Source organism: Camelus bactrianus, chromosome 11 (assembly GCF_048773025.1).
Source record: "Camelus bactrianus isolate YW-2024 breed Bactrian camel chromosome 11, ASM4877302v1, whole genome shotgun sequence".
NCBI lineage: Eukaryota > Metazoa > Chordata > Mammalia > Artiodactyla > Camelidae > Camelus > Camelus bactrianus.
The window spans coordinates 9,129,178-9,156,635 of record NC_133549.1 but is presented as its reverse complement, the minus strand read 5'-3'; the positions used below and the strand labels follow the sequence as shown (position 1 = coordinate 9,156,635).

The following is a 27,458-nucleotide window of genomic DNA, read 5'->3' as shown; positions in this document are numbered from 1 at the left end:
TGCATCTGAGCTCTGGGGTGCGGGCAGGGGGCAGGGGCGAGTGGGCAGTGAGCCGGGCCTGCTCCCGCCTCCCCGTTGCTTAATGGCTCAGAGCCCCCGGGTGAGGCCGACCGAGGAGTGCAGGTGCCCTGGCGTCCCCAGCACACATGCTCCCAGCCCACGACGAGCGATCCCGGCTGATGTCAGCCTGCCTTTCACGTGAGATTTGAAGTTCACAACTGACTGGGAAAAAAAAAAAATCAGTAGTCCCACTTTCCCCTCAGATACGGATCTTTTTAGAGTGAGGAGACACAGTCAAATTGCAAAGCCTGCATCGGAAAACAGACTCCCGGAGCCGCGGGAGTGGGCAGGAGTCTCGAAGGGTGTGCGCTGGGGGCCAGCTGTGCGGCGCCCGTGGAGGCACCCGGGCGACGGCGCCGGATCAGGAGAGCCCTCCCAAGAAGTGCCCGAGCTCTCCGAGCTTCCTCTCCACTTCCTGTGGCTGTGTCCTTCAGCCTCTGCTTCTGGTCTTTGCTCTCCTTCCTTCTCTGCCTCTGTCTTTCACCTGGTTGGTTTGTCAAGCACGTGGCTTGACGGGACTCAGAGCGTCGGGAATCACCTGAGGGAGCAGCACTGCTCTGTGTTGCTAAAACTGCAGGAGGAGGAGGTTCTGACTTTTCCTCCTTTGCTTTAAAGCAGAGACCTTGCTTTCCCCAGGAATTCAGGAGGCAGGCAGAGCCTTGCCCAGAGAGTCAGTGCAGTGAGTTCGGAGCATAGGAGCAGCGTGAGACTGACGCTTCCTGCAGGAAGTCGTCCTTGCTTAGATGCATCCTCAGTATTCGAGACAACTCTCCTATGTATCATGTGTGTCTTTCTTATTTAGATTTGTAGTAATAATACATTACTTTAAATATCACTGTTGTTTACAGAATGCTTATTTTTGCTCACCATAATCCTATAAGGTATATGAGACAAAACATTGGCTTTTGCAATATATTTTGCTAATAAGGCTACTGAGGGTTCAGATTCACATAGCAGCCCTGTCCTGACATCTTTTTTCAGCTTTTGAAATAGGGGGAGAGAGATGGTTAATGCTGACAGCCTGGGAGAGAGCAGGGCTTGGAGCCAAGTGCTCAAGCAAGCGATGGAAGGAGTCCAGCCGGGCAGAACTTGGGTCATGGGTCCAAGCAAAAGAGAATGATGCCATTTCAGGCCAGCGAGTTGTCTCTGCGCCCCACAGATCGCCTGGTGTCACCTGGGAGAGATTGGAGCAAATGGATGTCGAAACACAGGCAGCCCGTGGAGACCACCAGGCGACTGGCTCAGGCCCGAGGGGTCGGCTTGCGGTTCCAAAGACAGGAGAGCAGGCGAGGAGGTGCCTGGGGCCAGAGGAACCGGAAGTTTTCTTTATGAAATGAAGGTTTGAACTAGATGATGCTGAAGGTCCCTTCCAGATCGAGAACACTTTGCACTTTCAGATTTTGTGAAATAGGTTAAAATAAACTGCTTTTAGAAAACCAGTAATTCTGTTTCTCCTAGCCCCCAGATAAGTTCCCCTGTAACGTTCCCTGGAACCATCCCGGCCACAGTGCTCAACTTCTCCCTTCTCTAAATGAGTCACTGCTGACAAGGAGCAGGCATTAGACAGGGAGGGAGCAGAAACCTGCCCTGCGGCCGCTGTCCAGAGTGGGGAACTCACTCACCGCCGTTTCCTTTGAAAAGTCATCATTACGGGCAACGAGAAACATTTCCCAAACCACAACCTGGGAAAGAAGAAAAGGGTTGGAAAAGAGGCAAGAGACTTGAAACTACCATCTGTCTGGGCGGGTCCAGATGCCACTCACTCCACGAAAACAGGACCGTGAATTCTGGTTTTTGTTGTATGTATTTGAGAAATTCAAGGGAGGAACTTTATCTTACTTACAGATTAAAAAAATACTGTATTTTGTTCTCCAGTAAATCTACTATGATTAAAAATAACTCATACAATTAAAAAGGCTGGAAAAGTGGCTCTGTATTTTTAACTTTTATTTTAATGTTTTACAAAATCTCTGTGCTTTGTTTATTTCAAGAAATTTACTACATGGGTTATTATTATTATTTATTGTTGTTATTTAGGTAGTTCTTTTGGGAAGCTTGTAGTATGCAGACACACCCACTCCTCTTTTATAACTTAGGTATATGATAAATTATTTTCACTAGAGCCTCCTGGATTCTCATTTTTCTTATGGTTACCTTTGCTGTGCAAAAGCTTATGAGTTTGATTAGGTCCCATTCATTAATTTCTGCTCTTATTTCCATTGCCTGGGTAGACTGCCCTAGGAGACCGTTGCTAAGATTTATGTCAGAGAATGTTTTGCCTATGTTTTCTTTTAGGAGATTTATCGTGCCTCATCTTATATTTAAGTCTTTAATCCATTTAGAGTGTATTTTTGTGTATGGTGTACGGAGTGTTCTAGCTTCACTGATTTACATGCTGCTGTCCAGTTTTCCCAACACCACTTGCTGAAGAGACTGTCTCTACTCCATTGTACGTTCTTGCCTCCTTTGTCGAAGATTAGTTGACCATAGGTCTGCGGATTTATTTCTGGTAGAGCCTCCTGGATTCTCAAAGAAATACATAATCACCTTAAAATGGTTGTAGCTGGCTCTTGGCACATGAGAATTAACACAGCCTAGTTTAAGAGTTTTTTTCTTGTGGTCAATTTCTATTTTTATTTTTCATTTTTTATCCACTTGAGAAATGTTCCACGCCTAATTTCTTTGTAATCTGGGCATCTTCTGCAAGCCTCTCTTCTCTTTCATCAAATTTTCTTCCTCCTGACGTATCCTGAGAAGGCTGTCCAGTCTGCGGCGTGTATGCTCTTAGTCCCTGTTCTGACTTTTCAGGTGTTAAAGAGGTACTTCAGGGGAAACTGCCCTTCAGACCTTGGGCTGAAGGTTTAACCGTCTTCCAGCAGAGTCATCCAGTTCTGCTCAGAGGGCCCTTTTCCAGGGGCTGCAGCACGTATCCTGGGCTGGGGATGCCAGCCCATCTCTTGCTGGGATGTTAGTCAGTTAGAAGCACGTCCTTTCCAAGTTGCAGAAGGGCTGATGGGTCTGCCCTGTGCTGACTCCCAAGCTGCTGGGATGACCAGAAGCAGACCCTCCAGGTTTCCTTTAGATGCTGGCAGGGCTCCCTGTGCCCCACACGAGGGGGCTGTTTTTGTTACAGTGTCTTTTCGGCTGCCACTATCATTACGACCTTGCGTGTCCTTTTTGGCAGATTTCCTCAGCTTCCTTTTTGAGCTGTGTTGTTATCGGTGTTTGACTCCCCCTTCAGTTACTTGTCCAGTCCACTGGGTTTTTTCCCCCTGCTGTGTATTCGTTTTGTTCATCAGCCATCTATTTTTGCAGTCTTTATCCAATAAAAGGTGTACATCTTTAGCTTACTCACTGAAACATTTTAGGAAATGAAATTTGCAGTATTCCGCAGTTTCGGGAATCCGACTGATATGTTGCTTCATCAGCAGATTTTGAAAGAGCTGGAAAGACACGTAAGGTTTAAACTGTTTTCGCAGCTTTATGTGCATATGCTAGTTCTTGGCCAGACAGCAGGGAGTCCAAGATGACTCAGAAAAGCATCATAAACCCAAAGCAGAAGGTAAAACCTTTTGGATAAACTTTATAGTTTAGGTAAGCATACATGTTGGGAAATTTAGGAGAAACAACTTGTATTTAAGAAAATTAGGATTAAATGGAAATGCAAGCATTTCTTTTCTTGTTTTCTTTTTTTGGTGGGGGCAGAGAGGTAATTAGGTTTATTTATTCTTAGAGGAGGGACTGGGGATTGAGCCCAGGACCTTGTGCATGCTAAGCATGTGCTCTACCACTTGAGCTATACTCTCCCCACTGCAAGTATTTCTTTTAAAAACCCTGGGAGCAATGGGACATTACTTATTAAGCCGTCAGAACTAGGGGGACAGTGATTGAAATGGAAATTCAACGTTGCCTTTCCATCATTTAACAGAATAAACCCAGGGGCAGGATCGTGCTCCCCCTGGATCAAATTGTACTGTTTTAAGGATTGAACTCACAGGAATTTTGTGAAGAAAAGCTCTAAAGGCCCAAGAATTGAAATCTTTTTGACTCTTTAAATAGATTCAAATCGTTGACAATCGTTGAAAGTCCGGAGCCATCTTGGAAGCCAGTCCTCAAGAAATAAAGGGGCTGGTGATTTATTTTCTCATTGTATGTCAGAAGGTATCTTTAAACAACTTGGGAGGAAGGGGTAGAAAGAAGAGTAGTTATGATCTAAACTTAAGACTGTTCATATTTCTTCTTTATTCCTCCCATTTCTTCTTTATTCAATAACCAGCATCTCTTACAATCTATAAGTCAAAATGTTTTTGGCATATGAGTTATGGTTTCAGTTTGGAATAGGATTGTTTGAGAGGCAGTGAGACAGAGCTGGTTGAATTGACGCCTGGAATATTTGGATGAGCCAAATACCAAATTAATAATCAGTTGGCTATAAAGCTGTGATTTTTTTTAATACAAAGATGCTTTAGTAATTTATTTATTCAAAAAGCACTTAAGGCTGTGATTCTTGATGGAACTGGACTTAGATGCAAGCTGTAACTCTGCCATGTCGGGCAGAATTTCCCGGTGGAAATTAGCAAGAGATGGCATGGGACCAAGGCGTGTGTGCGTGTGTGTGTGCGCAGGTGTGCACTATCTTATTCATAGTAGCTAATTTGGGGAATTCTGCAAATCCAGTAAATTCAGTATTAGGGCTGTTTTCTCTGCTCAGTATCTTTATATCAGCACCTCGATGCCAGGAGGTCTTTTCTAAGAAATTGAAAATCCTTGAATTCTCTCTCTCTGATATCCTCTGAGGAGCACTTCTATGAGCTACGTAGATGTATTTAATTACAAAGAGTTTATGGTCTAATGACACATAACATCTCAGTCTCAGTTTGCTGAGTTATTTGGAGAATTTGGACTTTACCACCAAGACTCAAGCTTAACAGAGTGTAGCATCCCAGTTAAAGTTTACACACAGGATCCCTGAAATTCAGAGAAACGTTCTATGAGGGGATAAGTCACGAATATGATTCATATTCAAAGAAAGAATCAAAGGGCTCTTAAGTCCAAGTTGTTCTCTGGCCGATTTTGCTTTGGTTCTTTCATTTGATCTTTTTCACTTGGGCCAGAGAGGAAAGCATCAAATGTATTTACTCCACCCTTGTTAAAAATTCACGTGCTCAATTTTTATCGGATTATGCAAAAATGCTGCTTACTTTAATATAGGTACGGCTGTTTTGTTAAAAAAAACTTTCTATGCTTCATTCTGCCCGAGGACCCCATGGTAGGAGCTGAGCTGTGTGACGGGCATGAGTGGGTCTGTCATGTGCGCAGTCACCACACTCCTGTCCCGCCGCTGAGCTGGACGGAGCTTGTGTGCTGCGCCCAAGGGGATGAGAAATCTCTCTCCCCTGCACCAGGCACCCTTTCCCAAGAGTCCGTGTCTCAGATGGCCAGCTCGACAGCTTTCACAGCCACGTGGAATGACTCGCCTCTGACGCATGTATGTGTCCCATTGCGCCTTTCCAAGATCATCTCAAGCCTGGAGGAATTCTTGTCATTTTTGTTGTCTGTGCCCCATGTTATGTCTCACTGGTGACATGTGACATTATCAGCTGTGAGGAGAGAAGGGTTGAAGGAAGGAAAAAGGCCAAGTAGATAAAATCCTGCATTTCCTAAAGCCATTTTTGCTGTCATTTTCTTAACCACTTGCCCTTGACAGAAGGTTAGAAGACTGAGCAGTAATTGGCAAGGCTGTTAATGTCAAGGATTGTTGTGTGTGTGTGTGTGTGTGTGTGTGTGTGTGTGTGTATTTAATTCAAGACCCAAGTAGCTCCTACGCTGTCCCTTTGCCCTTTATGGTATTTCTAGCTTGCTTCAGGAACACTCATTCTTCATCTTACTGTTACTAAACAAGACACGGGGGATGGCGCTGGGAATGGGGACAGGGACAGGGAGAAGACTGGAGATGAAAATGACACTCCTCCTGTAGCTTTCTGCAAAACGGGTCTTTGGCACAAGGCCACATATACACAGGCGGGAAGACGGATGGGTGACTGCCAGTAGACAGCAGGCTTTCTGCACAAGTCTGTTCTGAAGGCTGAAACACTCGTGTCTGGCTCAGTAAAAATGACAGGAAAGAAATGGCCTGTATTTCTGCCTCTGTCACTAAGGTTACCTGGCACTTTACATAACATCTTTGTTCTTTAGATTCTCCAGATCTTTACAGATAAAATCATACGAGCAGAAGAATCTTGGATGGCAGGGCTGGGAGGTTTTTAGAAATAACCTGGTCCAACTTCCTCACTTTGCAGATGAAGAAACAGCCCCAGAAGAAAGTGACTTATTCAAAGTTCTGCAGAAAGTTAGTGGGTGGTGGTGGCATTCTCTGCATGCCATTAATATTCTTGTGCATCAGAAGTCAGACAAGAGTAGCAACAGAGTTTGTCCTCCAAAGGCTAGTCTTTGGGGCAGGTGTACAGTTGGCATCTTAGGTGTGAGTCTAATGCTGTGGCTGAGGCTGGTGCTGAGGGTGGTTGTGGCTGGGTCCCTGCTGGTGGGAGGAAACAAGAAACATTGGAAGAGCACATGGACGGGAGGTGGTTTCTCTAGGACATGAACACAGAGGAGTCCTCCAGGCCCCCTGCCATCGTGGCCCAGAAAATGAGGACCCTGGAACTCTTGACCTGTCTTTCCATCCTGGGATCTGTCCTGCACCATGATGGGACCCCTGCCCTGCATGTTCAAGAAGTACCCACACTGTCCAAGTAGCCACTGCTTGACCACTGCAGTGTGGTCCTCCCTTGGGAGGAAGGCCTTGAGAAGAGGGCCTGGCAGGACGCGGGCTCACAGCTCTTGGGGAAGGCACTTCTGGTCTTGGTGGCCTGGACCAGCTCTGGGTGGGCATGCACCCTTGGCTCCTTAAAGACTTCACGCCAAGAATAAGGAGGGTCAGGGAAGGGCCCTCTAACTCCTGGATCCTTGAGATGCCTTGAAGTAATACTATGGGAGGGGACCGATTCAAGGTTCTTATGAGGCTTTTGAGTTATGCCTCCCTCAGTGCCAGCATCTGGAGAAACAGGGAGTAAACAATTGTTAGTTGCTATTAAACTGGGGCAGGGGCTTCTTTTCTTTTTTTAAATTGAAGTGTAGTGTATTTACAATAGTATATTAATTTGAGATGTAGAGCATAGTGATTCAATAGTTTTATAGACTATACTCCATTTAAATTTATTATAAAATAATGCCACCCCTGTGCTGTACGATATATCTTTATAGCTTATTTATTTTTTACATAATAGTTTGTACCTTTTAATCCCCTACCCTTATCTTGTCCCTTTCCCCACTAACCAGTTTTTTTTTTTTTACTGTGTCTGTGAGTCTGTGTCTGTTTTTGTTATATTTATTCATTTTTTTTCAGATTCTATGTAAAAGTGATGACATACAGTATTTGTCTTAATGCAGCTGTAGGTTTTTGAGGAAGATTAGCAAGATGCCATAAGCACAGTCACTCTGAATTTTACAAAGTGACCTTGGCAGTTTATTAGCAGTGAGGACTGTTTTGACATTGGCTCGAGGCTCCAGGCTGAGACCTCCATTGTCTTTTGTACAGCCCTGGACCGCACTTCCAGCCTTGTAGCTGTCCACATGTCTCCCTTCCCATCCCAGTGAGCATTAATTTGTCAGGGCTGCCGTAACCAAGTACTATAGGTGGGTGGCTTAAACAGAGAAAGTTACTGTGGTTAGATGTCCAAGATCAAGGTGACGGTGGAGGAGGCGTTGGTTACTTCTGGGGGCTTTGAGAGAAGGATCTGTTCCAGGTCTCTAATGGTCTTCACGCTGTCTTCCCTCTGTGTGTGTTTCTGAGTCCACATTTCTCCACCATTTATTGGAGTCAGGCCCACACTAGCAGCCTCATCTTAACTAATGGCATTTGCAGTGACCCTATTTCTAAGGAAGGTTACATTCTGACAGTTGGGATGGGGGAAGTAGGACTTTATCATATGAATTTTAGGGGAACACAGTTCAACCCAAATACAGTTTAGGAGAAGAAACCATCCAAAAAATGTAGGTCAAAGAGAGTGGGACTTCCAAGAGATGGGATTTAGAAAGAGGAGAGGAGATCTTACACTGAGTAGGTTCCAAGTCTTTGACCGCTCCTTGCTCTCTCATATAAAGCTCCACCCAGAGCAATGTGGTGACAAGCAGAGATGGCCTTTAATCCCCACTCGTGCTGAGGCAGAGGGTATGGGAAGTGGGACAAAGAGGGAGCTGCCCGCCATCCTGGGGTTTGAGAGCGTCTCTAATAGTGGTGGGGATCTTCCTACCATGCCCCACCTGGACTAGAAAGAAGAGGAGAGGATGCCCATCATTCATCAAGCACCTACTATGTGCCAGGCTCCTGTATTAACCCAACGGCCCCATAATCATTTTTAAAGATATCAAAGACATTCTTATATACAATTGTCTTAGAGCCACCCTCTTAGTTCTTAGCTCCTATGCTATAAGACAAGAATATTTATCAGCTATTGTTGGAGTGGCTCTCAGTTGCTCCCTTTTGTGGGTTGAAAATGAAACCTTCTCTTAGTCTGAAGCAAACAGAAGGGCTATTGTGTCTCCTGTTGTCTGGCTGCTGCCACAGAGAGTAGTGATTTTTTTTTTTTCTTGGATCCTGGAGCATCAGGGTGTAGGATCTTACTAACACATACAATTAATTGTACTACTAAAAATGGAAAATCCTGCATGCATTAGTTTGCTAAGGGCTGCCATGACAAAGCCCCACAGACTGGGTAGCTTAAATCATAGGACTCTATTGTCTCACTGTTCTGGAGACGAGGAGTTCAAGATCAGGGTGTTGGCAGGGCTGGTTTTTCCTGAGGCCTTCTTGGCTTGGAGATGATGGTCTTCTCTCTGGTCTTTGCATGGTCTTCCCTCTGAGTCCTAATTTCATTTCCTTTCCTTCCTTCCTTCCTTTCTTCTCTCTCTCTCTCTCTCTTTCTCTCTCTCTCTCTCTCTTTCTTTCTTTCTTTTTCTTTCTTTCTTTCTTTCTTTTTCTTTCTTCCTTTCTTCTTTTTCTTTCTTTCTTTCTTTCTTTCTTTCTTTCTTTCTTTCTTTCTTTCTTTCTTTCTTTCTTTCTTTCTTTCTTTCTTTCTTTCTTTCTTTCTTTCTTTCTTCCTTCCTTCCTTCCTTCCTTCCTTCCTTCCTTCCTTCCTTTTCTCTTTCTTCCTTCCTTCCTTTTCCTTTCTTTCTTTCTTTCTTTCTTTTTCTTTCTTCTTTTCTTTCTTTCTTCTTTTCTTTCTCTCTTTCTTTCTTTCTTTCTTTCTTTCTTTCTTTCTTTCTTTCTCTTTCTTTCTTTCTTTCTTTTTCTTTCTTTCTCCCTTCCTTCCTTCCCTCCTTCCTTCCCTCCTTCCTTCCTCTCTTCCTTCCTTCCTTCTTTTCTTTCTTTCCTTCCTTTTCTCTCTCTCTCTCTCTCCTTTCATTTTTTCTTTTCTTTTCTTATGAGGACACCAGTCGTACTGGGTTAGGCCCCATCCTAACGGTCTCATTTTAACTTAATTATCTCTTTAAAGTCTCAGTCTCCAAACACAGCACATTCTGGGGTACTGGAGGTTAAGGCTTCCAAACAGGAAATTTAGAGTCACACAGCTGAGCTCGTAACTCCACAGTAAGCTAATGTTCTCTGTTTACTTTGAGAGGAGGGTAGTTTTTCTCCTTAGTTCCCTGATACCCCAAGGCCCCCTAGGGGTGATTATTTGGAGACAAACATCAGTGGAGGAGGACTTATCTCCTGTATAACTGAACGGAGCACATGTATTTACCCCACCTGAGAAGCAGGCCCTCCTGTCTGAGGCTGGGGGGAGTTGGTTCTTCCTCCCGGCTGTCAGCCGTCGACGCTCTGGGCCACTGATAGAAGTCGAGTGTGATCTAAAGCAACAGGGCTGACTCTGGCACAAAGTCATCTGAAGTTCCAAGTCCTGTGGGACATTGTGTCATCTGAGCGGGTATCCTCTGCCTTCCAACCATCCTCCCACGGCTCAGAACATTGTGAAATTTCTCAGTTGGGCTTGTCTTCAGACTGCAGCTGATGTCCCCTCTTTTTTGTTGATCAAAGTATTATTTATATGCAGTAAAATTCACCAGTTTCAGGTGTAAGCTCGGAGAATCTTAGTCACTGAATGCAGTCTCGAGATCTAGAAGATAGGCCCCCCCCGCCCCCCGCCGACAGCGCTTCCCTGGGCTCTGTGTGAGTTTCCCGGAGCTGCTGTAACAAAGCCCCGCAGACCGGGCGGCTTACGGATCAGTAATTCATTTTCTCATGGTCTGGAGGCTGGAAGTCCGAGATCAGGGTGTCCCCAGGGTTGGTTCCTCCTGAGGGCTGTGAGGGAACCATCCACTCCAGGCCTCTCTCCTTGGCTCGTAGACAGTGTTTTCTCCCTGTGTCTCTCCACATCATCTTCCCTGTGTGTGCGTCTGTCTCTGTGTCCAAATTTCCCCTTTTCAGAAGGACCCCAGTCATGTTGGACTAGGGCCCACCCTAGTGACCTCACTTTGACTTGATTGCCTCTGTAAAACTCTGTTTCCAGTAAGATCCCATTCTGAGGACATCAACATAATGAATTGGGGTTGTAGGGGGATACAGTCAACCCTCAACAGACCCCTTTGCCTTCAGTTTCCTCTCAGTGCTGCCAGCGCCAGGCTCAGCACCCCCGATATGCTTTCTCTGCAGCCCATTTTTGTCGATAGCCTCAGCTTCCCTAAAGCTTCATTTGTTGAGGGTGAATTTTGGTCATTTGATTGAAACACCCGTTTGTAAGTAAAGAATGACGTCCGCTTACAAGTAACGACATTGACTGTACTAGAATGCAGCGCCACTCTAAAATAGAATTTTAAAAACCAGCCTGGGCGATGATGGCATATTTCAGATAAGTGCACATCTTCTGGGAGAGGTAGTGTAGTTTAGCAGTTAGGAGAACAGACAGCTAGACTGTCTGGGTTATCGTTTACCCGCTGACCAGCTGACTAACCCTGGGAAAGCTACTTAAATCTCTCTTTGAGTTGTCTTGTCTGAAAATGGAGACATAACAGTATGTACTTCGCAGAGTTTGAGAATTTAGAACATGAATCTATGTAAGGAATCCAGGGAAGAGTGCCTGGTACACAGTAAGTACTTAATAAATATTTGACACTCTTATTCCTAGCATGGCTGCGTTGAATGAAGCTCCTCATTGGAGTAAATTAGGTCTGGTCTGTTTGTTAAAACATTATCTGCTGATTTGTGGAGACAACATGTGTTTCCAGGGTACGGTGTAATTTGATCTGAGAGGACAGCTTTATTTGTCATTAACAATATGCAAGCTTAAGAGAAACATGGGGGTTCCTTTTAATTATTGAAGTACATCTAACTCTTGTTTATAAACATTTAGCTCATCTAATTGGGTCGTTTTCAATTTGTGTTCCTGCTCTGGGGATCATGGTTTAGGGACCCCTGGGTGATGGTGGTAGCAGTCAGTGGGATGACATTTGTACCCTGGGCTAGACCCCCCAAATCAGTCAGTACAGATTGCCTGTGATCTATGATCTATCGTTCTCTGTAAAATTTCATTTCCAAGAGCGCTACTACTAAAAATAGCTTGAAAACCACTAGCAAATTCTATAGATCATTCAGTCTTCCACCCCTCATTGCTTCCATTCTCTGTACACCCCAGGATGCCACTAATGTTAATATTAGCCTGAGCAAAACGTAATTAGGAAGGTAAATCTACTGCAAAAAGTAATATTGCATAAATTAAAAAAATTAAGTATAAATCAAATCAAATATAAAACAATGCATTTAATTATCTGCATCACTGCCTCCCTGCTGTAACATGGATATTTGAATGGAGACTAATTTCCTTCCCGGGATAGGGCCCGCTCTGAGCCAGGACCAATGAATTGCGTCAACCCCTGGAAGGACAGTGCTTGACCCGTTGGGTGTTAGCTAAAGGTGCTACCATTTTGGTCAGCTAAATTCTGTATTATTTGTTAATGCATGAACTGGTCTTTGCGTGCAGCTGGGAAAGGCTATTTGTAAGATACTAGTAAATGCTCATAATTTTGTGGTGAACCATTTATTGAAAAGTTATTAGTTGAATGGGCTCCCATGAGCCTGGCAAAGGAAGTGCGTTTGTGCCCAAGAAGGGTTTTAAGTTTGGAGAGCAGACATCAGCAGCACAAAACTGGTGCATCTTCTAGAATCGGAGGCAGAACCAGTTTAGGCCCCTCTCTGGCATCCTCTCCATTTCCCTCCGCAAGAGCTCACACAGCTTGGTCTGATCCCTGCTCTCCGGGGGAGCCTGCCTCTCAGACTGACCTCCCTTCCAAAGACCAAGCTCCATCCAGCCAGCGTCTAGAATTCTCTAGTGGGGGACTTCCACATCGAGGACACTGATTTTTGTCACACTGTGGCTCCTGAATTCAGAAAAATCCGCTGCCCTCTGCGTCGCTGTTTGTCAACTGTGATCTCCTCCACCCGGGCTGACCTCAGCGCCTCTGGGACACCCTTCTCTGATACATGGAGATCTCAAGTGGGGATGTCCGTGTTTAGAACGTACTTGCACCAGCTTCACGGCATTTGCAATGGAAACGAACTTGCTTGTGCTCAGAAATCCCAGATCGGTGGAGGTGATAACATTCAAGGCCAGTTCTTAAAGTTGGAGAATGGGCTACAATCAGCAAATTGGCAGCCTGGCTCTGACGCTCTGCAGCCCCTGTGATGGGAGTTTTTCCCAACTCCTTCCTCCCCAACCCACCCACACAGACTCCAGAAAACCCGACCTTCCCCTTTTGCAGCTCACTAGTTTTCTCAGTGACCGCTTCTCATCTAGTACCTCTAACTGTTTCGTTTTTGTTTTTGAGGAGGGCTTCCATCTACCAGCTTTGAGGTGTTGAAGGCAAGACCCTCTTTTGTCCATCATGCTCCAAGCTCCAACTCTCAGGCTGCCCAGTAGAAAAGGGAAGAGTTAATGAGTTTGTGAATGAATGAATGAATGAATGCAAAGTTCTAGATCAGATGCTCTCAGTGCTTTTCCACATCAGCATCGTTAAAGGACCCCCTCCTTCCTCTCCTTGCTGACGTCTGTCACTGTGCAGGCCCTTAGACGTCACAATTTTCACAGAAGGTGCCTGCCTGGTTTGTCACATTCAGTGTTTTGTCTTCCAGGTCACCTCTCCCGGTCCTGCCCAATTAATTTTTCAGGAAAAAAAAAGCCATCTCTTTCCTATCCCTCTCCTGCTCAGAAATGGGATGATTTCCCACACTCTGCGGGATGAAACTCAGAGCCCCTCAGCTAGGCATTTAGTACTGACGATGGCTTGTCCTTTATATTCCTTCAAAAACTAATTTGAATTGCAAAAATCCCAAACATATTGAAAAACATCATAGGTGCTCATTTACCTACCATGGAGATTGAACAGGTATCGGCATTTCCCCCCATTTATTTTCCTAATAAATAAATAAACAAGCATCACCAATGCAGGTAGAACTCCCATTCCTGTCCCCCACATCCCTTTCCCTCCTTCAGTACAAACAGTCATTCCCCTGTGTACCTTTATCTCTCAGAATCCACCCATGTGAACCATTTGGCCATTTGGGTTCTTCACCCTGAAATTTCACTTCCTCCTTTTTTCTTTGACGCCTGATTTACTTTCCACCTTTTCCAGGGAGCTTTCCCAACAATCCCCTGGTTTCTAAATTGCTACATGCAAGTTATTTTCCTATGGCCCACTTGGGGACAATATTCCATCTGTGACAGTTTTAATGTAGCAGTTGGATCCTAGCGTTGGGTTTCTATTCCCCGTAGAGTAATTTTTTTCATCTGGCTTCATATCATAGTTGATTGTCTGTGTCTACTCCATTAGGTAACAAAGTGGGAAATAAGAGTGAGTCATTTTCATTCATTCATTCATTCTGCAGATATTGACTGAGTGCCCTCCTTTAAGCACCAGGAATTGCTTTAAGTACTGAGGATTCAGGAGTGGACACAGGAGGATACGGGCTGTTGCTACAACTGTGGAGTTTATATTCCAACTGGGGGAAGAGAACTTACATGAATGAATGTGTCAAGGTGCACAGTGCTAAGGAGAAAAAAGCAGGGAGCCCTAAAGAGTAAGGGAATTCCATTTTAGGTAGTTTATATATGTGTGTGTGTATCTTCTCCAGGCTGCTCCTCCCTGCTAAATTCAGCAGGTGCGTGGAACATGGTGGTTGAATTGCACAGTAAACCCAAGTAGATAATATTGGACTACCTGCTTGTGAAATGCTACCCTGTGGAGACCACCCTTCTTGGGAGGTAGTTGTAGGAATGTAATTTTAATCCTCTGCTCCTGGGAGCACGTATGGGTTGTTCCTTTGCCTATCAGCAGATGTGCACAGTGGAAATGATAACAGATTTTAATACCAGCCTAAGGAGAGTGTAATTTGGGAGGGAAAAATTGACTTCCTAGTAATTTACTGACCAGGGTTCTTGGACTCTTTAATCAATAGAAATTGACAAGAAGCCAGATGAGAAATTCAGGCAAGGTTTCATTGGGACTCTTGCTGCAGCGCCAGGGTGGAAAAACAAGGAACAGTTTCCCTTGCTCCCTCCCTGAGGGGCAGTGAGCTGGTCCCGTGAGTGGGGGAGGGTAGGGGTGGATCCAGGGGTGAGGCCAGAGGGGTGTCTTAGGTGGTCTGCCCATCCCCTTGATGGTGCTCTGTGCAGGGATCATGCCCAGTCCCCTGCTTCTGCTTCTGACATCTCAGAAGTAGCAGCTGGGCTTTTGGTCTTTTGCATCTTCTTGTTCATAATTTGCCCCAGCTGCACAGGTACGCAGTTATTTTTCAGTCCCTTATAGTTCCTTTGCATTCTGTTGCTCGAGGAGACGTTTGTCCAGGTGCAAGCACTGCAGGTCCCAGGTCCCAGCCTGACTCGGTAGCATATTAATTCCACAGTCAGATGGAGCCAATATGGCAGTGTCTTTCCCACGGTTCTTCAGCCGCTGGGCTGATGGGAGGGTCATGGTTCCGTGGTGTTCCTGCATGTGGTGCTGTTGAACTGTGATACCCAGGAGACCAATGTCCTCTTTCTAATTCTTCTAGCCTCCAGGAAGGGATAAAATCCCTCAACTTGTCACTTAAAGAAATCACTGCTAAGGTAAGTACCTTTATATGCCCTCTTCCTAAAGAAGCCTCTGAAGTTTTCTTTTGACTTAATTTCATGTCTAGCTCACAGGACACCTGGGCTCGGGAAGACACAGAGACTTGGTAAAGCCATTCTGCCGGCCAAGCAATGAGCCAAGAGAGCCAGGGCTGAGGGCTGTCCCCAAGGTGGAGGTCCTGACATGTGGTTCCCCCAGGGATTGGCTGGGCTGTCCTTTGCTTCAGAAGGAGCCGCTGTGCTGGAAAATGGGAAAGGATTGACGCTGTGCACAAATGCCTTTGCTTCAAAAGGCTTTCAGGATGGGAGTAATCTGAGAAGTTAATTATGTTTCCTTCCTGGAGGGAAGGATTTAGATTTTTCACAAACATATGGAAATGGTATAGGAGGTGATTGTTTTCCATTTTTGAAAGTTTTTAAGTTGACCGTGGAATCATATTGCCTGTTGCCTGGGTGCACATAGCCAATTCCCTTAGTCAGTGTTGTGGTTAGTTAGGATAACCACAGTTTACAAAACAAAACCCTTCTCCACAGAGATAGTTACCCCTCACCGAGTTATTGACAAAGTGTGAAGGAGGATCAATTACCCTGCGAATGATTACTGGATGTTTGGCAGAGAACTGAGTATAAATCTTTAATTATTTGTGTTCGGTTTGGGAACCAGGGTGGTTATAAGATGATTGAAATGTGAAAAGAATAGGTTTCTGTGCAGAGAGCCAAGCAGACAAGAGTCCACTGGTCTAGGAACCTTTCCTTGTTCTCAGTGTGGGGGGTTCTTGCAGACCACCCCAGCTGAGCCGAGACTGTGGGTGTGTCCACAGTTCCTCTGGCCCTTTTCCCGGTTTTTGTGTCTACTTTATTTCTGAAAACAGCATTAAATGATTTTGCTAAAAATCACACAGCAGCAGTTTGATGGGCTGTCCTGCCCTGCGTGGAATGTGAGCTTCCTGTCTGTCCATTAGACGGCACTGGGACCCCGGACCCTGGAGTGCTTGAAGCCCGCTCTGCCTTTCCAGAGACGTTCACCCAGGGAAGAAGGGCAGGATGAGGACTTGCATCTGCGGGCAGAGCTCTATCTCAGGCTCCCATGCTGAGCGGGGCTGAGACCTTTGGCCCCTGCCCAGCTGCTGGTCAAGGACGACTGACTCGCTTTACCAGTTTTGTGATGTGAAGCAGGAGGGGATGTTAGAGAGCTGACCTGAATTTCTGCCTTTTAAGTGACTGGTGATGTCACTCACTGGCATTCATGGCCTCTCAGTGTCTGCTACTGTGATCTCTGCGTGGAACCCCTGGGAGGGTGAGGGGAGGTCAAAGCTTCCTGGATGGGGGATGTGGTAGATGTATCCTCCTGTATCTCCTACTGTAAATTGTGCCATTTATCAGGTGCATTCTAATTTCTTTTATTTGTTTAAATTTTTTTTAATTGAAGTACTGTCAGTTACAATGTGTCAATTTCTGGTGCACAGCACAATGTCCCAGTCATGCATATACATACATGTATTCATTTTCATATTCTTTATTTTTAATCCTTTTTAATTGCAGTATAGTTGGTTTGTAACATTGTGTTAATTTCTGGTGTACAGCATAGTGGTTCAGTTATACATACGTATATTCCTTTTCATGTTCTTTTCCATTATAGGTTACTACAAGGTACTGAATATAGTTCCCTGTGCTCTACAGAAGGAACTTGGTGTTTATCTATTTTATTTATATTTGTTAGTATCTGCCAATCTTGAACTCCCAAGTTATCCCTCAACCCCTACTCCCCCTACTGTAACCATAAGTTTATTACCTATGTCTGTGAGTCTGTTTCTGTTTTGTAATAAGTTCCTTTGTGTCATTAGGTTCCACATATAAGTGGTATCACATGCTATTTTTCTTTCTCTGCCTGGCTGACTTCACTTAGTATGACAATCTCCAGGTCTATCCACGTTGCCGCAAATGAAGTGCGTCTTAATTTCTATAGAGAATGAAAATGTGGAAGGACTCTTGGGCTTGGGTTTCTTGAGCGTGAGACCATGCTGTGTGTGTAACATGAGTGAGTCTGTATCCCAGCAGTGAGGATGCAGGTGTGCACGCTACATAACACAGGTGGTGTTTTTCTGTGCCTGTTTTATATTGTGTACACACACGTACATATGTGCACATGACACTGGGATTTGTTGATACTCTGCAGCTACTGTCATTGGCCCAAATGCCAAAGGTGGCTTCTTGGTTTGCATACCTTCCCTAACGCATTTACAAAAACCTTCTAATTCTCTGGATTTTCCGTAAGATTAAGGAATTCATGCTGAAGATTTTAAAGTGTAAATGCAAAAGCTCCATTTGATAATGAGTTCCTCAGAGTCCAATTTTATTTGGAAATAAAGAAGAGATGCAGATTTTCTGGGGCACGCGTGTGTCTGTCTATATAAGGGAGTGTCTGCGTGCACATACATGAATGTGTGTGTGTATGGGGGGGCATAGATCAGTCTACAGAGAGTTAAAACTGTTCAGTCGCACAAAACACACAACCTTTTCTCCACTTTTCTCGACTGACTGCTGACCTTGAGTAGAAGCTGCAGCTTTAGCACAGTTTTGTTTTTTTCAGTGTATTCTATACATAGACCTGTATTTTCTCAATTTCTCCCTTAAAGAGAGATGGCACCTTCCTTCCACTCATTATGTATTTTTTTGGACTCTTACGGGTTACCCAAACCAAAGGTAATTAAGGGATAAAGGAGACGGAAGGAAGAGTTGGAAATAAATGGGGCATCCGGAGGTTGGTACGTATTAGATTACGTCCAGCAGTGCTTGTGAGAACGTACATTGCAATTTAATAAGATTTAGAAAGGTTGCTTCATATTAACGGTGACAGCTGAGAAGAGAAAGATAAATATCGTGTGATATCACTTATATGTGGAATCTAAGAAAATGATACAACTAAACTTATTTACGAAATAGAAAGGGACTCACAGACGTAGAAAACAGACTTATGGTTCCCAAAGGGGAGTACAGTGTGGGGAGGGATAAACTTGGAGTTTGGGATTAACAGATACATACTCCTATATATAAAATAGATAAACAACAAGGTCCTACTGTATAGCACAGGGAACTGTATTCAATATCTTATGATAACCTATAATGGAAAAGAATCTAAAAAAGAATGCATACATGTACATATACACATAACTGAATCATTTTGCTGCACACCTGAAACATTGTAAATCAACTGTACTTCAATAAAAAAAATAAAACTGAAAAAAGTCACAGCTTTCTCACAAAAGAGAAACTGACCCAATTATCATTAAGAGAGACTGTTAGTGAAAGTCAGAAATACTGGCTGTCCCTTGGATGAGACAGAATTATGGCTGGTGTTACAGAGTTAACAGACTTGTCCTCAGACTTCCGATGACATTCTTAGACGGATGGAAGGGGTGGTACCAGTCCGTGGAGCCCACCTGAAACTTACTGCTGGGGGAGGGCGTCCGGAGTACCTTCCTTCTCAGTCCCAGTCCTGACATCCTGACAGATCTCAGGACCGTTGAGAGTGTGTCTCGGAATTAGTCACTTTGCACGATGGGTGCGCAGCTCTGCTGTTGCAAGTCTGGGTAGACCACACTGCCGTCTTCATCCTGAAAGTGAGTTTTATAAAGACATTTCAGAAATTGCAGCTACTTAATGGCAAAGAACAGGTTGGGAGAGGTCTGCTTTGATTCTAAAAACAAACTCAATTTCAGAGATAAAAACATGTCAAGTTGATGGAATCAAGCTAAATTTGGAAATTGCTGGGGAAACCAAATCTTATACTTTCTCTGAGCTCTGTGAACCCCCCTGGGTTAATTTCAGTTTTTGAACAGAATCTTAGATTTTTAACAAGAAAAGATGGATGCTTCTAGGTAACATCTTTTGTGGATCACCCCAAAATGTCTCCACATGCATGTTCATTGTTCTCATGCTTTTTCAACTGGAAATTTTTTTAGGTAGCTCATTAATCTGAGTGTTTTTGCTTTAAACAAAGAAAAAATATTTTCAATATTTTCGCTCCAAACAAATACAAAATGACCTAAGACATCTAGAAAAAGAAACAGAGATTTAAGTTTTGCTGTTGTGAAACAAAGAAAGTTGTAGGACATGTTGGGAGTCTCCTGGAAAAATAAATGATAAAATCTACAAACTTCACTAAGGTCTACTGGTCTATTTTTCAAATCTGACTTGTCAGCAATATCTGCCCTCAAGTTTTTTTTCTTATTCTTTTTTCTACATTTTTTTTCTTTCTTTCTTTCTTTTTTAAAGCCCTGTATTTTATCCTTTTTTTGTGGTGGGGGGAGGGGAGGTAATTAGGTTTATTTATTTATTATTATTATTATTAATGGAGGTACTGGGGTTTGAACCCAGGACCATGTGCATGCTAAGCACACACTCTGCCACTGAGCTGTAACCTCCCTTCACTCTCAAGTTTTATTAGACAGCATTGACCAGTAATGCTCTGCCCTTGATCTCACCCTTCTTTGCTGCCTACTCTGTGCCAGACACGGAATGAAATCCCCACTCTCCTAGAGCTTGTGTTCTAGCGGAGGGAGACAGTAGGAAAATGAAGGAATAAAAACAAATAGTGTGTCAGCTGGAGAGGAAGGCAAGGTAAAGGTGGAAGGGGCCGGAGGGCTGAGGGGAGTGCTGTTTTTCTGTAGGTAAAGTCAAGGTCTTCATTCTCAGAGCAGAGCCCTGAGGGGTGTGAGTGCACTGAGCCAGCAGAGATGAGAGCATTTTGAGAGTATTTCAGAAGGGTGAAGTAAGGGTGCAAGATGGGACAGAGTGCTGAAGTTATTGTAGTTTGCGATTGCCCTCTGTTGTGCGAGTGTAATGGAGTCCCGATAAATCGGGAGACGAGGTGTTGGGGAAAGGAATAATGACTTTATTCGGAAAGCTGGCAGATCAAGAAGATGGGGGACTAATGTCCCGGAGAACCATCTTCCGCAAGTCAGAATTCAGGCTCCTTTTCTGCTAAAAAGGGGAGGGGGTGTGGTTGGTTGCTGCAAACTTCTTGGTGTCGGAATCCTTTGTTCTTGCAGCTGTCCGCGTGGGTCAGGTCATGGTGTCCCTGTGAACCTCCCACAAGACAAATGTTATTCTTTGTTCTGCAACTTTTTATCTTTATATGAATGGAAAAGAGTTATACTCTTAAAGGTCAGGGCCTTGAGAATGGGCTATTTCAGGCTCTAGGCAAGGTTCTTATACAAAAGGTGCAGAACCAGCATGACTCAGTACAGGAGACAGAGCACAGGGTGACAGCCAAAGGAACAGGTCTAATATGGAGTCAGATTTGTTCTTCCCTGTCACATGGCTCATCTCAGTTTTGTGTTCAGGTGTGTGAAAGGTGCAGGACCTATGCTTGGACTGTGTCAGCGCCTGCTTTACTTAGTCCTTCTTTCTTTCGTTCCCTCCGTTCCTTCTTTCCCTCCTTCCTTAATGCCTTGCTTGCTTTTCCAGAACTCTCTTGCAGTCATTCGTTACCACCCTGCTGCATTACTTATAAACCCAGGAATCTCTGACCTGGTGCTCTGTTGCCCACCGACTTCCACCTGAGTAAGTGATGACACGTGCCTGTCTCTCTCCCTCCAGGTGTGTATGAGCGAGAGACTCTGCAGCACTCTGAGGAAGAAGCTTAACGACATTGAAATCCAAATGCCGGCGTTGCTGGAAGCCAAAATGCTTGCCATAGCAGGTACCTGGAAACAGAGGGGACAGGGAGGTGGTTGGAGTGGAATGATGACAACCACCACATCCATGTCTTGTCCTTGGTTAACATTCTGCCTGTAGCTTCTGTCATACTTGACAGCTCAAAGCCTTTCTGGGGAGTTTTGCTGTAACCCACAGCATAGATGGGCAGCATGGTTTCCTTGTAAGGGATGGATAGCACTCTTCAAAATACATATGCGTGCATAATACAAAATATGTTATTTGTGTAGGTACCATATTTTGGACTTCCAGTTCCTGTTTCTTTTAAGAGTTTAGAGACTAGATGTACTTTGCCATGTAATTCAGGCTGATGTTTCTATGTTACGTATCTGTAGATGCTCAGTGAGGGTTATTGGATGTGATCAGCCCCTTCCTATGGGGGAAAGAATGAAAACAGGAGACAAACTGACGTACTTGGTGTAACAGTCTCATCACAGACCGCAAATTTTTGGAGGCTTCTCAGTGGATCACTATCCTTCCTTAATCTGGTAGTTCTTAAAGGATATATTTTCCATTAATTAGTAGGTGGAAAATATGAGTCTTTGAAAATAGTGTCTTATCCTATCATTTGAATAGTACTTTTGAACATTCTTCTGCATTTGTTATCTTATTTTATTCTTATTCTGTATTCTATTCTATTCCATTCTGTTTTATTTTATTCTATCTTATTCCTTATTTTATTTTATTTTATTTTATTTTGTTTTATTTTCACATCAGCTCTATTAGGTAGGTGAGCGAGAGACTGAGCTCAAGGAACAGATGGGGAGATTGAGGGCCCGGGGTATGTCCTTTGGTTACGTTCACTCAACTGGCTAAGTGGTGCTAGACCAGGGACTACAGTCCAGGTGGGATACATGGATTTTTAACCCAGTTAGGTAATGACATCCTCCAGGTAGTCTGAGTTTTATAGGTTGAGTGAATCCACAGCTCATCAGTGTCAGAAGAATCATAAAAATTTAATGAAAAGGTATAATAATTACATGTGTGAGTTTTAAATGGCATTTTAAGAAGGGATACAATAATTGGCAGCTTCTGCCCTTCAGACCATTAAACAACTAACGTTGGCAGCTAACGAGCAATTTGGTTCCTGGCGCAGTCACACGTGTTACTTACAACCCGTGGAACACTGCGACGTGAATGTAGGGCTTGGCTCTTAACAGCTTCACGTGCCATTTAGTTGGAATTATGGCCCCATTTGCTAGGAGAAAAAAAAGAAGATTGAACACAATCTTGCTTCTGAGTTAGGGTTTTTGTCTTTCTTAATCAATCTGTCTTGCCCAGGGATACAGGTGGATGTGTCTCTGTTAAGCCCAAGGGAGGAGATGTATCATTCAGGCAGCAGAGAAACCCTGCCTCTCATGTGAATCATCCCTTTTTAGAATCCCAGGGAAAATTCTTAAGGTGGTATATTGCATATGGGGCCCGGGTTTTCTGTTTAGTTCTTAGATTGGCTGGGAAATCAGTGGGGCCTAATCAGATGACAGAGCACCTGAATTAATGGGGATGGGAACTCACCTGCCAACCCCCTATTTCCTGATCACTCTTTTTTTTTTTTTTTTCAAATGGAGGTACTGAGGATTGAACCCAGGACCTTACACATGCTAGGCATGCGCTCTGCCACTGAGCTGTACCCTCCCCTTCCTGATGACTCTGGAGCCCCTTGGTGAACGGACCTTTTGGTCAGCGGGCTCTCCTCCTCCTGGTCATCCTTACTTCACATCTTCTGCGCCTAATGCGATTTGCGTTTTCTCTCGAGCTAGACTCCTTAGCAGGGCGGGGCTGCGGCCGGAAAAGGCACTTCCCTTAGTATCCTCACGGGACTATTTTATTGCCTTCAGAGTGGCAACCCTCACTCCATTAGACAGAAGCCACAACAAACCTCTCCAAGAGAGGCCTTTCTCTCACTGGGGCTCTCTGTGAGGACGCTGGGCCAACGCCCATGAGATGCTGAGAAGCCCTATTGAATGGAGAGGCTCTTAAGGGGTGCCCTTAGGTTCTCAGAGGGCCTTTTGTCTGTCTGAACTTTTCTAAGATTCCGTCTTAGCACTCCCATTCTGAATTTCATCTTTGGACTGAGGCCTTTTTTTTCGTCCCTTGAGAGGCTGCTAGTTAAGAAAACTTATTTTATTTATTTAATTCATTTTTTTATTGAAGTCTAGTCAGTTTACAATGTTGTGTCAATTTCTGGCGTTCAGCACACTGCTTCGGTCATACGTGAACATACATATGTGCGTTTTCATATTCTTTTTCACCGCGAGCAACTACAAGTTCCCTGCACTATACAGTATAAACTTATTTATCCGTTTTGTATATACCAGTCAGTATCTGCAAATCTCGAACTCCCAATGAGGGCTTTTCTTAATTTGAGAATCACTGGCTCCCTGCAGAGACGGGGGACGAGAAATAGTTTTATTTTCAAGCCCAGCAAGTCCAAGCTCCTTTCTATTTACCAGTATGTTCTTTAGCTCATCTCTCTTTTCTTGCACTTTGTCACAGGCAGTGATCAGAAGCACTGGCTGGCACGCCTGTATTCTGCCTGGAAACCTCCTTGCCTGCTTAATTAGCTTCATCAGGAACTCTTTTCTGTGTTACCTCATTGGTAATGTCATCAGACTTTCTGTCACTATATGCCAGGGCTCCCTTTTCCTCCAGCTTCTGATAATGCTTTTCTTCCTTTCCTTTCAGCCTTCACTGAGACCCGTTAGCCTTCCGCCCGCCACCTGGTCCCCAAGTCAGTGCCTCCGACTTTAGGGATTTGTTACAGCAGCACTCCACTTCCAGACGCCAAAATCTGTTCTTGTTACTGATCGCTGTGGAATAAACCACTTCGAGACTCAGTGACTTAAAACATCCCCAGTCATTTATTTTGCTCGTGAATCTGCAGTTAGGGCTGGGCAGGGCAGGGCAGGGGCAGCTGTGGGGGAGCTCATGACTAGCAGGTTGGTCTGTCTGTCTGTCAGTTCCTGTCCACGTGAGCCTCGCGATAGCCAGCTTGGCTTCCTTACAACATGGCTGCTAGGTTCTAAGAGGGAGTGTCCCAAGAGACAGGGCATGGAAGATTCTTATTTCTTAAAGCCTGGACTTAGAAACTGGCAGGAGTCTCTTTTAGTAAGTGATACGTTACCCCAAATCTTAGTAACTTGAAACAACAAATGTTTATTATAGCGCACAGTTTCTGGAAGTTAGGAACCCAGAAGCAGCTTAGCTGGGCGATTCTAGCTCAGGATCTCTAGGAGGTGCTGCGAGATGTGGGGCCTGAAGGCATCATGGGGCCTGAAAAATCTGCTTCCAGATTTTTCTGGCTGTCGGTGGAAGGGCTCGGTAGCCATGTGGGCCAGGCCATGGGTGGCTCAGACCATGGTGGCTGATGCCCCCCAGAGCAGGTGATCTGAGAGTGAAGGCAAAGAAGACTGAAGATCCCAGGTTTGTCGGGCCTTCATTTCCAAAGGCTCCCAGTCACCTCTGCCTTGGTGACCAGGAACGCATCCTAAGTGCAGCTCACACTCAGTGAAAGGGAAAACAGTTTCCACCCCAAAGGAGGAGGATTAAAGAACCTGATGGGCATATTTTTAAAAACCATCCCAGCTGCTGTTTTATTTTATTGGTCGAGCAGTCCTGGGGCCCTGACTCAAGGGAAAGGGACACAGGGGACAAGTGGGAGGTGTGCCAAGAGTTTGGGGGCCGTGTTTTACAATGTGCCACAGCGACCTAGGAGCCTGTAGGGTTCTGCAAACTAACGATGGGGGCAGAAAGTTTTTCAGGGACAGAGAGTGGCATCAGGCACCTACTAAGCACCAGGCCTGGCTCTCGGTCCTGAGGGTGCAGCTGCAGACAGGACACAATCCCTCCTTTTGTGGTAGTTGTGGAATAGAATGGATATGCCTGGCCTGTTTGTGGAGGAGAGCACGGTTCTGTCTGGGGAGGAAGGGTCGTCTAGATTGATGCTGGTATAGGATCCGTGTTGTGGTAGGAAGAGGCTTGTTATCCTTGGTTAGGACCGGATGTCCAGGGCTCTGTTCTGCAGGCTAAGGATGAAAGCATTGGGGAGCTGTTATAATTTATTTTTAAGCAAAGCAAAGGCATGACCAAAGCCAGACTTGAGGAAGCTCAGTCAGGCGGTGGGTACATGGTGGGGTAGAGGCGGGAATGTCTGGGGACTGGGACTCACTGACTTTAAGATCCTGGCATTAAAAAAGGAAGAAAAGATCACTCATGCATGGAATCTTAAAAAGAAAAGAAAGAAGATACTATGAACTCATCTACAAAACAGAAACAGACTCGCAGACACAGTAAACAACCTTATGGATACCAGGGGAAAGGCGGTGGGGAGGGATAGATTTGGGAGTTTGAGATTTGCAAATAGTAAGTACTATATATAATAATAGATAAAAAACAAATTTCTTCTGTAGAGCACAGGGAACTGTATTCAATATCTTGTAGTAACTTACAATGAAAAAGTCTACGAAAATGAATATGTATGTATATATACACATACACGACTGGGACATGATGCTGTACACCAGAAATTGACACATTGTAACTGACTATATACTTCAATAAAAAAAAGAAGAAGAAAAAAGAAGAAAAGAAGGTTAGCATTTGAAATCTTCTACAGGTGCTTAGAAGATCTAGGTGGTATTTATCTAGCCAGCTGAATGTGGTATTCTAAAAACTAGGAAAAATAACCTAGAAAGCCCATCACTTCTTTCCAAGTATAAGTCATCGAGATAAGAACACAGATGATGGTGACACATCAGAAGCGATGGTCCTCCAGCTTTGTTCTGTAACGTACACAGTGGATTCTCCAAGTAACTACCAGTCCACTTCGCCACTGCTCAGGCTTTCAAATACTCCAGGGACCCTAGATTTCTCCCTTGTCTTCATCAGCCTACACAAATCTTGACTCAACTGTATCTTACTCATCTCTTTTCTTGCCCTTCTCTATTTCTGCCTTAACTCTTGTGATGTTTGGCAGAGAATGGCTCAGTTGAAAGCACTCAAGCGTCTTTTATCACCAGAAGGAGACCCCCAGCTCTGTGCACAGTGGCATAGAATGAGGAGCTGACTGGGGGCCTCCACATCTCTCAGTTCTTGAGACCAGAGGCCATACTGTGTAGCAGATGGAAGCTTTGGCTATGGGATCTGAGAGGTCTGTGTTCAAGTCCGGCTTCATCATTACCTGGCTGGGTGACTTTGGGCAAATTATTTAATCTTTGGAAATCTTGTTTTTTTCCCATCTGTAAAATGAGTGTAATAGCAACACTATTACATTAGTGTGCTGTAAGAATTAAGTGAGGTCGTGAATTAGGATAATATGGTGCATTATTATACTGATAAATGAATAATCAATATACAAATGAGAGCTCCTTGCATAGAATGAGCTAGCAATTGGCAGCCATGCACCTGAGTGGGAGGAGGTGTGGCCGGGAGGTGAGCCCTTGACCGGCTGTCACTCCCTGCTGCGGGTTCCTGGCTCGTGTACCTGTAGCAGAGGGCTGTGGTGGCATCTACACCCCTTATCACAAAGTGGCTTTGGCCCCAAATGCCTGTGCAGCCCCCTGCCTGCTGTGCTAGGCTGGGCTACTTGTTGACGGTGAAGATTCGTTTGTCCGTTTGGTTTTCAGCACTGATACTAAAAGCGTGGAGCCCTGCGGTGTCCCCTCCCCAGGCCGGGTGCTAACCTGAGCCCTGCAGGTCTGGTCACTGTCACGGCTGGGTCCTGCCTGGTAAGCTGAGCCCAGGAGATGAGCATCTGCCCGGGGACTGGAGCAGGTGCGGTCTAGCTGCCCACTTCAGGCCCCTTTCCCCTGGGCCTCACCGAGGTTTTTCTGGGTGGAGGTTGAGAGGCCTCTTTCCTCAAGAGGCAGCCCCAGGCCCACCTTGTTGAGTGGCCGCCTGGAAAAGAAGTGAGAGCGAAGATCCCCCCAGGTGCCTGGACAAGGGCTCCTTGCCTCTCTGCTGCCCTCACTGACAGCTTCGCCCTCCGCCCCAGGATGGGCGGGTTGGGCGGGGGCTGCTGGGGACAGAGCTCGGGGACAGAGCTCGGGGACCGGCTTAGTGTCCTCTAGAGAGTGTGGTGGGTGTGGCTGCCCCAGGCTCAGTGGTTAAGATCTCACCATCAGAAGCAGGGGCCTCTCTCGCCTAGAACTGTGCTGCACCCTTTGACCTCCAGTGATGAAGGCTCGTGGCTGGAGCTTAGCCTGGGTCCCCCCTCTGCCCGCCTTTCGTAGCCGTGGCCTCTTCAACCCGCCCCTGGTTCCCAGAAGCAGGAGACTTTTAAGTGGCGGGAACCCACGCCTGTGACTCAGCAACAAGCATCCTTCCTGCCTGCCGTCGGCCTCGCGCCGTGGACTCCGGGTCCGCAGTGTAGCTGAGACACGGTCCGGGCCGGGGCTCAGGCTCCTGGAACTGGGCTGTGCCTCCTTCCGAGCTCTGTAACCGCCTAGTGTCCCATCTTCACTTTGCGCGTGTCTGACCTTTGCCTGCCCCTAGCCAGCATCAAGGCCCTCTGCTGCCTGCCTC

General features: G+C 45.2%; 1 protein-coding gene across 3 annotated transcripts in view; it reads left to right on the top strand.

Moving 5' to 3' along the window:
- Positions 1-27,458, top strand: part of DISC1 (DISC1 scaffold protein) — a 314,908-nt gene that overhangs the window by 101,554 nt on the left and 185,896 nt on the right. For all 3 annotated transcript variants that reach the window (XR_012509909.1, XR_012509908.1, XM_074373156.1), the window contains exons 7-8: positions 15,161-15,215; positions 20,820-20,922. Coding sequence is in view for 1 of the 3 variants with exons in the window: in XM_074373156.1 (XP_074229257.1) it covers positions 15,161-15,215; positions 20,820-20,922 (158 nt within the window). In the remaining 2 variants the exon portion in view is untranslated. The remainder of the gene's footprint in view (positions 1-15,160; positions 15,216-20,819; positions 20,923-27,458) is intronic.